General features: G+C 41.5%; 1 protein-coding gene across 2 annotated transcripts; it reads right to left on the bottom strand.

Annotated features, from left to right (window-relative positions):
- Window positions 1-262: 262 nt before the first annotated feature.
- LOC141643740 (putative F-box protein At5g60060) lies at window positions 263-3,519 on the bottom strand. Of its 2 annotated transcripts, none has more exons than XM_074453033.1 (4): window positions 2,157-3,519; window positions 1,382-1,451; window positions 843-917; window positions 263-725 (listed from the first exon to the last, which is right to left on the bottom strand). In XM_074453033.1, exons 1-4 carry the CDS (start codon window positions 3,443-3,445, stop codon window positions 498-500), a joined length of 1,662 nt encoding a protein of 553 aa, XP_074309134.1. In that variant the 5' UTR covers window positions 3,446-3,519; the 3' UTR covers window positions 263-497. The 2 variants fall into 2 exon arrangements, with proteins under 2 accessions (XP_074309134.1, XP_074309133.1); XM_074453032.1 differs by having other exon boundaries at window positions 843-971; window positions 2,157-3,518.
- Window positions 3,520-12,312: the final 8,793 nt, after the last annotated feature.

Raw genomic sequence — 12,312 nt, 5'->3', positions numbered from 1 at the left:
TCAACTTGAGAATAACCCTCAGATCTTTTGAGACAAACGCCGGTTGCCCAGAGTCATTATTGACAAACCAGTTTCAAAAACCGGTACAAATGTAATAGAACCTCTTACAGTCATCAGCATTCCAACAAACATAATTGATAATTAATCCTACATTTACCTATCTATCGGCCAAGTCCAACTTGGTCGGATTATTCCGGTCAAATTTTCCAAGGATGAGGTTTGTATAAAGTATGGAAAATTAGAACCCTAATTAGGAATCAAAAGATTATAACCCCAATTAGAATAAATTACCCAAGATACTACCAGATACCAGTATATGAATTAATGAATCTCCATGAGGAAATATTCCAAACAATTTCCTTCTAATTAATTATGAAATTTGTTCGTCGAGGATACATAGAAACACCCAACCATGTCATAGAAATTAGACTTCTGTCAAGTAACTACGTAAGCCACGAAAATGTGCTGCCAATCTCAAGTGTACAAAAGTATGGAGATTACTGAGCCAGTGTCAGTATAGGCGCAAGTCGTGATTTCAATTCCACTTCCGTAAAGTGTTCCTCAATAAAGAATAGGTACGTATCACGTATACGCATCATGTCTAATGTCACGCGTAAAAGCCTCTCATTACAAGCCTGCCTCGTCTTCAAAATATCAGGCTTTCCAAGTGTTTCTTCAGTGGTCGCATGACTCGATGTTCTTGCCTGCTCAAACAACCCATCCAACTGAAAACAACAAATAAGTGTTCAATTTCATATACTCAGATCCATAACCTTAAAGAGGAAAAAGCCTATCAACAAAATTTCATAAAGCATGAGTAATTGATTCAAGATGTTCATTACCTCGTGGAGTTCCTTCTTGAATTCAATTTCTTCCTCTCGGAATCTAACCGCCATTTTCTTCAACTTTAGAATAACCTTCACAAATTCCAAGACAAGCGATTTTAGGTCACCAGCTCTCTCTACATCAGTCTGCATTGAACAATTGCAATTAACAGGACATCTAGCCATCTACATGTTTGTTTCATATGGGGTAGTTAAAAGCCAAAACTCGCCTTTAAAAGGGCAGCCCGGTGCACAATGGCGTCCCCGCAAGGCGAGGCTCCGGGGAAGGGTCCAACCATAAGGGTGTAATAAGGGCAAGCCTTCCCGTGCCAATTTGGCAAGAGGCCGCTCCAAGGACTTGGACTTGAACCTGTGACCTCGCGGTCACATGGCAACACCTTAACCGGTGCGCCAAGGCTCCCCTTCAATTTTTAAGAGCACTTGCAAGAACTGGATGTCATATTCTAGACTCCCCAAGTTCATGGTGCAGTGACAGTGCACTAATAGGATAACACTACAAACAAAAGTTTTAGAAGTGGACATAAAAGAGAACGAACCTTATCGTCCTTAGGAACCTTGTCAAGTATTCCGTCAATTGCAGTTTCAACTATCTCAATACGTTTCAACCTGGAAGAAATGTACAAAACTTGAGGAAACTGGTAGAAGTTTCAATTCCACTGTATTTCTAAAGTCTACAAAATTACTGGCAAAATATCTTCAAAAACCATTAATATATACACTTTGGTAAACCATAAGACATAAATGCGGAGTTGCCGCCTTGCAACAACCAATGAGCTAACCAGAAAGAAAGGGTCTTCTGGAGACACACTACCTCAAATGTTCAGGATAATGAGTTCGGCTACCTAACATTTTATTTTTTGACAGCATTACTTGATTTTTAAATATTACTGTGGAGGACTAGGAAAATCATTATTCCAACAAAATAAAGAAACCAATTTCATGTCATTTGCCAGTTGCCACTGCCAAAATCATATGCCTTACGGCCCTTGCCACAAGCATCATGATACAAGACTTGTCAGAAGTGTCCAGGCATAAATAGAATAGAGAAGGATATACTCAACAAGGGATGAAACTATAGGATCGAAAACTATGCCACAAGGTACAATTACAATGGACACGAGCCTTCTCGGAGACAACGAGAACAACAACAGCTACAACAAATTTACGAGACTGACTCAAGGGCTCTCCCAAAAAAGTGGGGAAGGGGGGTTAATTTGGAGTAAAGAAGGGAGATAATCATATTTGGATGCTCAAACCAAACATACTACCAACAGATTCATAATTTCCTCACAAAAGGATTACTACGTTTACCTGTCAATAGACCAGAGCCAACTCGGTGGTGGCCATAACGAATCCGAGTAACCAGGGTATGATTCAATATCACCAAAATGATCAGCCTCATGCAAGTGACATACACCGATATCAAGCTCAGAGTTTTTGAACCCTGTAAAGTCATCATCATTCGAACTATAGGACAGAAAACTATGTCTAGTGAACAAAATGCAGTTCTTTACCGAGGTTCCTAATTCCTGAGTAGAAGCAGAAAAGGAGAAATTACGACCAAAAGAAAAAGAGCGATCACCAAGACTCGATATCTCAATCCATTTCTTCTTCTCTTCAATAAGCTCATACACTTTAAACCTAATCTTCCTAATCTCCTCCTTAATAATCCCATCAGGCCCACACAACTTCAATCTAGCCAATTTATTGTTATGTCCAGCATCAACATAACACCTAACCACCAAATATAACCTCCCCAACGACTCCACCAACCGCTTTCGCCTCCCACCTCCACCCGCAATGGGAGCAACAAAGGGAGTCATCTCAGACGAATGATAGTTAATCTGATAAACCCTCCCCCTACGATCAATACCCAATACTTTACCCTTATATTCAACAATGTCGTCAAAGCGAAACCCTTTACCATCGTGTTTGGACTCGCATTTAGTAATTCTCTCGTTACTCCGTGCGCCCAACCTATAAGTCCCCAAAGTCCCGTCTTCGTGAAGCCTAATTGCAGCAATTTCATTAGGAAACATAACCACTTTATTAACTTCAATATCCCAAAAACGCGGTTTACTCCGCTTACACCTACGAATTTCATCGTAATCGTAATCAGTGGAGTAAGTAAGGTTATAAAACCTACCCAATTCACGAAAACCAGAATCAATCAAATTAACATTAGGAAAATTAATGGGTGTACAATACGAGTCATTTGAAAAAGGTTTGCGAATACTCAACTTTCCAGGAGTGAACTCATCGACGAATAAAATCCAAGCGTTGGGCGACAAGGATGAGAATCGGCCTTGGGATAGTTGAAGAGGGCGACGGAGGGCATAGATTACTGTGACGGATATGAAAGAAGAACTGCTATCATCGTAGAAAGGAGTATAGGAACGAAGTGGTAAAAGGATGGAGAAAGGTAGGAGAGGCGAAAAAATAGACGAATTGGAAAGAGGGGGACAAGAGGATCGCCATGAATGGCAGATGGAGCGGAAGGTGAAGATGGAGATGGGGTTTGAGATTAAGAAGTTGGCTATGGCGGAGAGGAGTTCTTGCGGAAGGTCTGACCATGGTGGGTTTCGGTTTTGCCTGGCCATTTTTGGGGGTTTCTCGGTGTTCTTGGGTAGTGGGGTGAAACGTGAAATGGGAAAACTCCTCCTTAGACAATGATGTCAAATTGTCAATGGGATGGGGAAGTGTATCCGGACCCGACCCGTTAGAGGTGGCAATCGTGTCGATCAGGTCGGTTTGAGTTGGGTTTGATTGGGTCAGGCCATATCGTTTCGACTATATTCGGGTCGGGTTTGAGTCAATTATTAGTTGGGTTAGTCGGGCCGATTTATAGCTCAGGTTCGGGTTGGGCCGAGTTTGGGGTGTTGTCAATAGGGGTGGGCAAAAATTCGGTCCGGATCGGAACCGGAATTAAAAATTCCGGTCCGCTCTCAGGTCCACCATTTTTTAAGATTTTGGTCCGGTCCGGTGCAAGACCGGTTTTGTTTCCGGTCCGGACCGATTTGGACCGGAATTATTGTTTTTTATTTTTTATTTTCTTAAAAATATATTATAACCCGGTTCAACCGGTCCAATCTGGTCCAATGGACCGGAATTTGAAAAAGTGGGCATATTATGGCAAATTCCGGTCCGGTCTGCGACTGGAATTTTTCTGGTCCGGTCTCCGGAATTTTTGTAATCCGGTCCGATTTTAGACCGTTGCCTACCCCTAGTTGTCGAGTCGGGTCATTCAGGTAGTTTTGTAGGGGGTCGAGTTATTAACGGGTTTTTTATTCAGTCGGGTTACTATCGAGTCAGGTCATTGTCATTACAGGTTTGAGATAGGTTTTGTATGGTTTGGCTCCTAAATCCATATTGAGGTCGATTTTTTACGATTATTTTACTGCTTGGAGTTGAATTTTAGTTTCATGTGCTAATTTGTAATGCACGTGATTTTAATTCCTACATCGAAATTCACATGAATTGCAATAATACTTTTGGTTTGTTTAATATTAAGTACTTTTGTTACTCCCAGTAGGTCTTATGAAATTCACATGGTTGCTCATTCTTGAGTTTGTTTCCTAGGAGTTTTCAATGACCGTGAGGGGGTAGGCAGTTAAATTCTCCCATTAAGTAGGGGTTGGAAACTATTCCATTTTATAAAATGTGGGGTAACAAAACAAACTCCAAAAACCACAATTCATAGGATTTTAGAAGTCTCATGAATTGGATCGGCAACCAAACGAGGCCTAGTTTTTTTGCCGACTTTTCAGATTAATTAATATTAAGTACTTTTGTTACTCCCTTCGTCCCAATCATTTGTTTGCCTTTTTTATTTTTGGTTAGGAGTATTTTAATCAAAGGCAAATAAATGATTGGGACGGAGGGTAATTGTTGTTTTATTTCTAGTCAATTTCCGAGTCTATATCAGGTTATATTTCGAATTAGGTCATTTTTTGAGTCAATTTCAGGTTAATAGTCTGGTCGGTCTGATCTGGCCAATGAATGAATTGGGTTATGGCCATCGCAGGTCGGGTCAATAAACGAGTTACTCTTTTATTATTGAGCCAGTTAGTAGTCCGATTGAATTCCCATTTAAATGAGTTTTTTTATAAAGAATCATCAACCAACCAAGACTACCTAACAAGTTGATCTTCTTTTATTAGTTGAACAGAAAGATCATTGTCCATATGAATTACTCTATAAGCTAGTCGAGAGTCGAGACATAATTCTTGCCTTTTCAAGACCCACGATGAGAGTTTAAGTAGAGTTTTTTTTTTGAGGGAAACAACCCGAAGGCTTTACTCTATTAATAATAAACGATCAAAAGTTACAGCTGCACTCGCAGAAGATGGCAGCCCATCCTCCCAAGTAACCCTTCCAATGACCCGTGGAACACAGTGAGCTAACGCATGAGCGATACAGTTATTAATACGATTTACATGCAACCAAATAAAAGACTCAAAGGTACTACTAATCATAATAATATCGTCTATAACAGCTGCAAAGATACTCCTGCCAGTCTTCCTTCCTTTGATTGCTTCGACAACTTGTAGACAATCACTCTCCACTTCGATTCTTTGTATCCCGAGTCTACCTGCTTCCTCTAACCCATCCAGAACCGCAACCGCTTCCGCCACATGAACCTCCCACTCATTAGTACGGCCAATCGAAAGACCCCACAGCACCTCACCTCTCTGCCCGCGGCAAACCACCCCCGTCCCCACTCCTTCCCCTTCTTTCACTCCCGCATCCACATTGAGCTTAACATACCCACTTCGTGCTGCTTTCCACCCTTGGTCTTCATTCCCCGCACCCCTTACCGGCTTCCTCCTCTCCGACCCTTCCACCGTCTCTACCACATCCCTAACCCCTTCATTTAACACATCCCGCACTCTTCTCACAACCATATCCACCCCAACATCCATATTATCAAAGACCACCTTATTCCGATGCTCCCAAATGGCCCAACAACCAACCATTAATTTCATACTCTCCTCCTCCTCCATATCCCTCCAACAAGTTTCCACCCAGTCCTTCACGCTGTGTCCCCTACACTCCGTCACGCTCTCCATCCCCAACCCTTCCCAAACCCAGTTTGCCACCCCACAGTCCCTAAATAAATGAAGACTCGACTCAATGGAAGAATGACAAAAAGAACAAGTAGAGAACTCACCTCCCACTCGAGCAGCGATGTTCGCCCTTGTTGTCAGTGCTTCACTACACAGTTGCCAGAAGAAGAGCTTAACGCGAGGCCAAACCGAAAATTTCCAAAGCCGAGACCACAACCATTTGTTTCTTTCCCAGTCCGAACCCCCAGCCATGTCACCCACCTCCCCCGCCAGTCTTTTGTAAGCACTCCGCACCGTTTAAGTAGAGTTGATAAATCCCCATGACGATGGTCGACAAAGAATTGATCATTTTATACTTTTTATTTTGCTATCTAAACCCCCATAACCAGACCTGTCAAACGGATTGGGTGGGCAAGTTACGGGGTTGGTTTATTTTGGGTTTGGATAAAATATGGATCACGTCTAATTACTTTCGTCTTCATATTCGAATTACTTTCGAAAGGGTGTTGTTCTATTTTTTGGATCGGGTTATCATTTAACAGGTTTAGCCTGACTGGTCGTTGAAGCAAATATGGTCAAAATATAAGATATGATGGGCTTTTTGTTTAGCCAACAGCCCAACGTGAACGTGCGCTTGCCCAGCCATGAGCCACATGCCCTGACTTGAATTATCATGTCAAACCTATTGGATTGTAGTTGAACCAAGTAAGCCACCTGCCATCAAGATTGAAAGCCAACTCTCTCTCTCTCTAAAAAAACCCTCTCTAAAAACCTAGCCTCCATTATTATTCGGGGGCTTCCATCGATCATCCATCGATGGTAAGCCCCACAAAAGCTTTCTTAAACAACTAATATTATGCAGATCTATCTTATTTTCAATAATAGTCTCCCTTTTGGTGAGATCTGTTGTTCCGTCCCTTCTTTCGGGGTTTTTCCATTTTTTCGTGGGATTGTTTTCAATATAATAAGTTTTAATCGACGGGGAGATTATCAGATTTGTTTCGTGGATGAATACATCAAGACGGCTACACTGTTTCTATTAAATTATACTTTCCTAATTGTGATATACTTAATTGTACGACAAGTTATATCTAGGCCTAAGAATTAGGAAAGTGATAATATTTGATATATTATTTTATGTTATTATTGGGTGTATATATACCATAGATTGTATCATGTAAATTATTCAATTCAATATATACAAAATCAATCTTTCACCCAATATCAAATTCTTTATGGTATCTCGAGCAGTTGATCTTGGAAAAGATTAAATCAATCACGAACAATCTTCATCATGACCGGAGAAGACAAAGGCGACGGACCTAAGGGTGGCATACACGGAAAGAAAGGCGAAAGTAGCAACACTCATGAAACAATTGCTCCGTCTTCACCGTTGTATCTTCATCCTTCTGACAATCCTGGCCTGTTATTAACACAAATTAAATTTGACGGTGACAATTATGAGTTATGGGCTGATGCAATTAAGAACGGTCTCGACGCTAAAAATAAATTAGCTTTAGTCGAGGGTACCGTTATGAAGCCTGAAATCGGTGAAGGGGAACTCGAGAATATTGAAGCTATAGCGTGGCGACAGTGCAACGCTATGATCAAGTCATGGTTACGTAATACCATCGAGACACGACTTCATCCAAGTATTACTTTTTCTCGCACTTTGTCTTTAAATTTGGAAGGAATTAAAGGAAAGATATGCCACTGCTAATGCACCACGAGTGCATCAATTAAAAGCGGATCTCAGCGAATGTCGACAAGGGAAGGATGAGACTATTGTCGAGTATTATACCCGACTCAAGGCTATATGGGATGAATTAGCAAATTATATCCGTATACCTCCTTGTACTTGCGGATCTGCGACGGCTTTCATAAAGGAGCGTGAAGAGGAGAAAGTACACCAGTTTTTAATGGGCTTAGACACGGCTAAGTATGGGCACGTTCGCTCTAATCTTTTGATGGACGATGATATAATCTCATTGACTAAAGCATATGCCCTCGCGATGAGAAGAAAGACACAAATCTGTGACGAAAGTCAAGGAGGAAGTCATTGAGATAGCCATGGCTGTTCAAACCGTGTCCAGTGACTCGCAAATCGAGGAAGAAATCAAGCCCCCTAGGTGTACCCATTGCAAGAAGTTATGGCATACCGAAGATAAGTGCTTTCTTAAGCACGGATTTCCATCCAGAGGACGTGGCCGCGGTGGCAGACGCGGTGGACGTGGACGCGGAGGTCGCGGGTCAGACTACCAGAACTGTAATACTCCGTATTTATGAGTCTTGGGGTACTCTATCGAGTAGGCCTTACTCTGTCGAGTAAGGGAGTTTTGCGATATAAAATAGTTTCTGACCTGTTGGGTACTCGATCGAGTAACTAGGGTACTCGATCGAGTAAGGGGGCACTCGATCGAGTACCTTAGCTACTCGTTCGAGTAGCCGGTTTGCGGGGGCTGTTTTGTCGGGTTTTGTTAATAATGCGATTAAAGTATAAAACACTTCCGTCATTGTTTCCAAATCACTTTTCCAAAACCTAAATTTACTTTTAAGAGAGAAAGCAAACAAGTTCATCTTCTCAATCGCATTCTTAGCAATTCCGGAGTTCGACGGTCGGTTCTTGTCGTTGTTTATACCGTTGAGTTCCTTGCGTCGAGGGTAAGATCTATGTACCCTTTTTATTGTCTTTCCTTTGATTTGGTTAAACCCTAATTTTGGGATTGGGGGTTTTTATGATTTGTTATGGTTAGATTGTGATTATGTGATTATGTGATAGGAGAAGGATTTGTAAAGGAGAGGTTTTGAGGCAATTGCTAGATCGTCGATGATTGTGTTGCTTTCCGGGTAGGATTTCTACTCGGTATTAGTCCCATAATGGGATATCGGTGATGTCTTTGTATTTGGTTGTTTGATATGATGATTATACTGTGTTTGTGGTTGTGATTGTTGTTGATGGTTCTCGAGATGCGTTCTCGGCTGAGTGGGGTCACTTGCGGGAGTGACTTCACGCCCTAGTTTCGCCCTTCGTGGAACCCGCCACGGAAGGGGATGTGCACATTAATGGGACAGGGTTATCGCTCGGTATGATGAACGGGGCTTAGGTGGGAACGGCTGCGGTCCCCCACTGGCAGGGCTGGTCCAGTGGACAGTCGGTGACGGAGATTGATTGGAGTGGGTGTGATTGTGTTTGTGTGACCGTTTGAGCTGTGTTGTTTGTTGTGTTGTTGGATTATATAAATTGTGTGATTAGTACTGACCCCGTTTAAATGTTTTAAAACTGTGGTGATCCATTCGGGGGTGGTGAGCGATTTGCTTGCTTGCGGTATATCTTGGATACGCGTGGGATCTAGTCAGGGGATGGAGTCATCACATATCAGAGTCTTTAGTCTTCCGCTGTGTTTGTTAGGACAGTCCCTTTCAGTTGGTTTATAGTTTGAGAACAGTTGTATTTTGCTTACAATTGGTTTTGTAATGTAATCACTTAAACTTATTTAATAAAGTATGTTTCTTCATTGTCTTATGATTATCATGCCTCGGGTAACCGAGATGGTGGCATCCTTATACCTGAGTGGTCCTGGTAAGGCACATCAAGTATGGGGGTGTTACAAGAACGCTAATGCTACTTCGACAAGTGAAGGTGACAATCATAAGGTGGAATTGACCGCGGATGAACTAAGTCTATTGAAGACTTTCTTGGCGTCTAAAACAGGTGCAAATCAGAATCAAAAATTAACGCCAGGTAAAATTCTTGGCCATTGGATGATTGACAGTGGTGCCTCACACCATATGACGGGAAGGCGCGAGTTATTAGAGGAACGAAAGACGGGGGGACCGTCGGCGATCGAACTCTACCGAATGGCTCACAGATTATGGCTAATGAATATGGTTCAGTGACCATAAATAATAATTTTTTTTTAAAAGACGTTTTATACGTTCCCTCCTTGACCTGTGACTTGATATCGGTACAACAATTAATTAGAGAGAACAATTGTACTGTTACATTCTTTACTGATCATTGTATTGTGCAGGACCAGTCTACGAGGATGAAGATTGGACGCGGTGAGCTCAAGGACGGGGTTTATTACTTGAAGTATGATCGAGAAGAGGTTGTAGCTAAGACAAGCACAAGTGCGGATTCTCGGTTATGGCATAAAAGACTCGGCCATCCTTCAAGCAGTATTTTATCTTATTTTTCTCCTTTAGTTGGGTGTGAATTATTTTGGAATTCTAGTACTGTGTGTGACTCGTGTTGTCGATCAAAACAGACTCGTTCAAGTTTTCATTTAAATAATAAAAGAAGTGATGAATTGTTTTCCCTTATACATTGTGACATTTGGGGACCTTATCATATTAAGAGTTCAAGTGGGGCTCAATATTTTTTGACCATCGTAGATGACCGTAGTAGGGCCGTATGGGTTTCCTTAATGCGAGATAAAGGTGAAACTAGTCGTTTAATGATCAATTTCTTTACTATGACCAAAACCCAATATGGAAAACAAGTAAAAGTGGTACAAAGTGACAATGGTACTGAATTCTTATCAAATACAATGAAGGATTATTATGAAGAACATGGTATGCGTTTTCAGACTAGTAATGTCGACACCCCGCAACAAAACGGGAGAGTAGAAAGAAAACATAGACATATTTTAGAGAAGGCAAGAGCTTTGCGATTTGAGGCGAATTTACCAGTAGGGTTTTGGGGAGAGTGTGTATTGACGGCAGCCTATCTCATTAATAGGACACCTACTAGAATTCTTAATGGAAAGACACCGTTTGAAATTTTAAATGGCGAAAAACCGAACCTTTCTAATACTCGGGTTTTCGGCAGTTTATGTTATGTTCACAACAAAGATAAACCACGGGACAAGTTTAATGAAAGAGGAAAGCGATGTATGTTTCTTGGATACCCATCAAATAAAAAGGGGTGGAAGGTTTATGATTTAAAAACTAAAGTTTCATTCGTATCTCGAGATGTTACATTTTATGAACATGTATTTCCGTTCATTACAAATCATGATGCTGCAAACTTTAGTGATAATTCGAAAGGTATTGAGAACCAAGAAACATCTGCTGAATTTTTCGAAGGAGGTGCCGAACAGCATGAAACCGAACCAGCACCCCATTCGGACTCTGTTCCGCGTGTTACTAATCAGAGGCAGGGGCCTGATTTGATCGAGAATAGTGAGAGTAATGTGAATGATGATAGTGAGGGAGAAGATGAGACAAATGCCGATGATGGTGAAGTTGGGAGTACAGGGGATGTCGAAGAAGCTCAGATGGGGCGTGGAGCTAGGCAGAAATTTGATCCATATTGGAAAAGCGACTATATATGCAAGTCTACTCAAGTTGTAAACCCCGTTCCAAAGGCAATCCCGGTTCAAACTTCATCGTCAAAGTCAGGTACTCGCTATCCAATTGTCAATTATGTTAGTGCAAATTGTTTTTCTAAATCCCACAGGAACTTCCTAGCTCGTGTCGATGCTATTAAAGAGCCAAATAATTATTTTGAAGCATCCAAGCATGTCGAATGGAGGAATGCTATGGCAGCTGAAATTAAGGCTCTCGAAGATAATGGTACTTGGAAGGTCGTCTCCTTACCGTCTGGCAAAAGACCCATTGGTTGTAAGTGGGTATATAAAGTGAAGTTGAAGGCAGATGGAACCCTTGAACGATACAAGGCAAGGCTTGTAGCTCAAGGATACAGTCAAATCGAAGGAGTGGATTATCACGAGACGTTTGCACCGGTTGCTAAAATGACAAACGTAAGATGTCTCCTGGCAGTGGCAGTAGCGAAAGGATGGAGTATTGCCCAGTTAGACGTAAACAACGCTTTCATTCATGGAGACTTGAGTGAAGAAGTATATATGAGATTACCACCGGGTTTTGAGGTTCATGGAGAAAATAAAGTATGTCGGTTGCAAAAGTCATTATATGGTCTCAAGCAAGCTTCGCGGAATTGGTTTGCAAAATTGACTTCCTCCTTAACAAGGTACGGTTTTGTTCAGTCCTTAGCCGATTATTCTTTATTTACCTATAATAAGGACGGAGTGTTTCTTGGAGTCCTAGTCTACGTAGATGACATGATTATTGTAAGCAATAATGACGAGGCAAGCATGAGACTACGACAATTTCTCGACCGAAGCTTTGGAATTAAAGATTTAGGAAAATTAAAATATTTCCTAGGAATTGAGATAGCGCATGGTCCACTAGGTTTATTTCTCAGTCAACGCAAGTATGCTACTGAAATAATAACTGAAGCAGGACTGAGTGGTTCGAAGCCTGAAAACACGCCTATACAGCCCAACCACAACCTTGCTTTGGCTGATGGTTATTTTTTACGTGATCCCATGAAGTATAGAAGGCTAGTTGGTAGGTTGATTTATTTGACGATAACTAGG

The sequence above is a fragment of the Silene latifolia genome, chromosome 2 (genome assembly GCF_048544455.1).
Source record: "Silene latifolia isolate original U9 population chromosome 2, ASM4854445v1, whole genome shotgun sequence".
Taxonomy (NCBI): domain Eukaryota; kingdom Viridiplantae; phylum Streptophyta; class Magnoliopsida; order Caryophyllales; family Caryophyllaceae; genus Silene; species Silene latifolia.
Note: the sequence above shows the minus strand (reverse complement) of the source record. Positions and strands in the feature narration are given on the sequence as shown.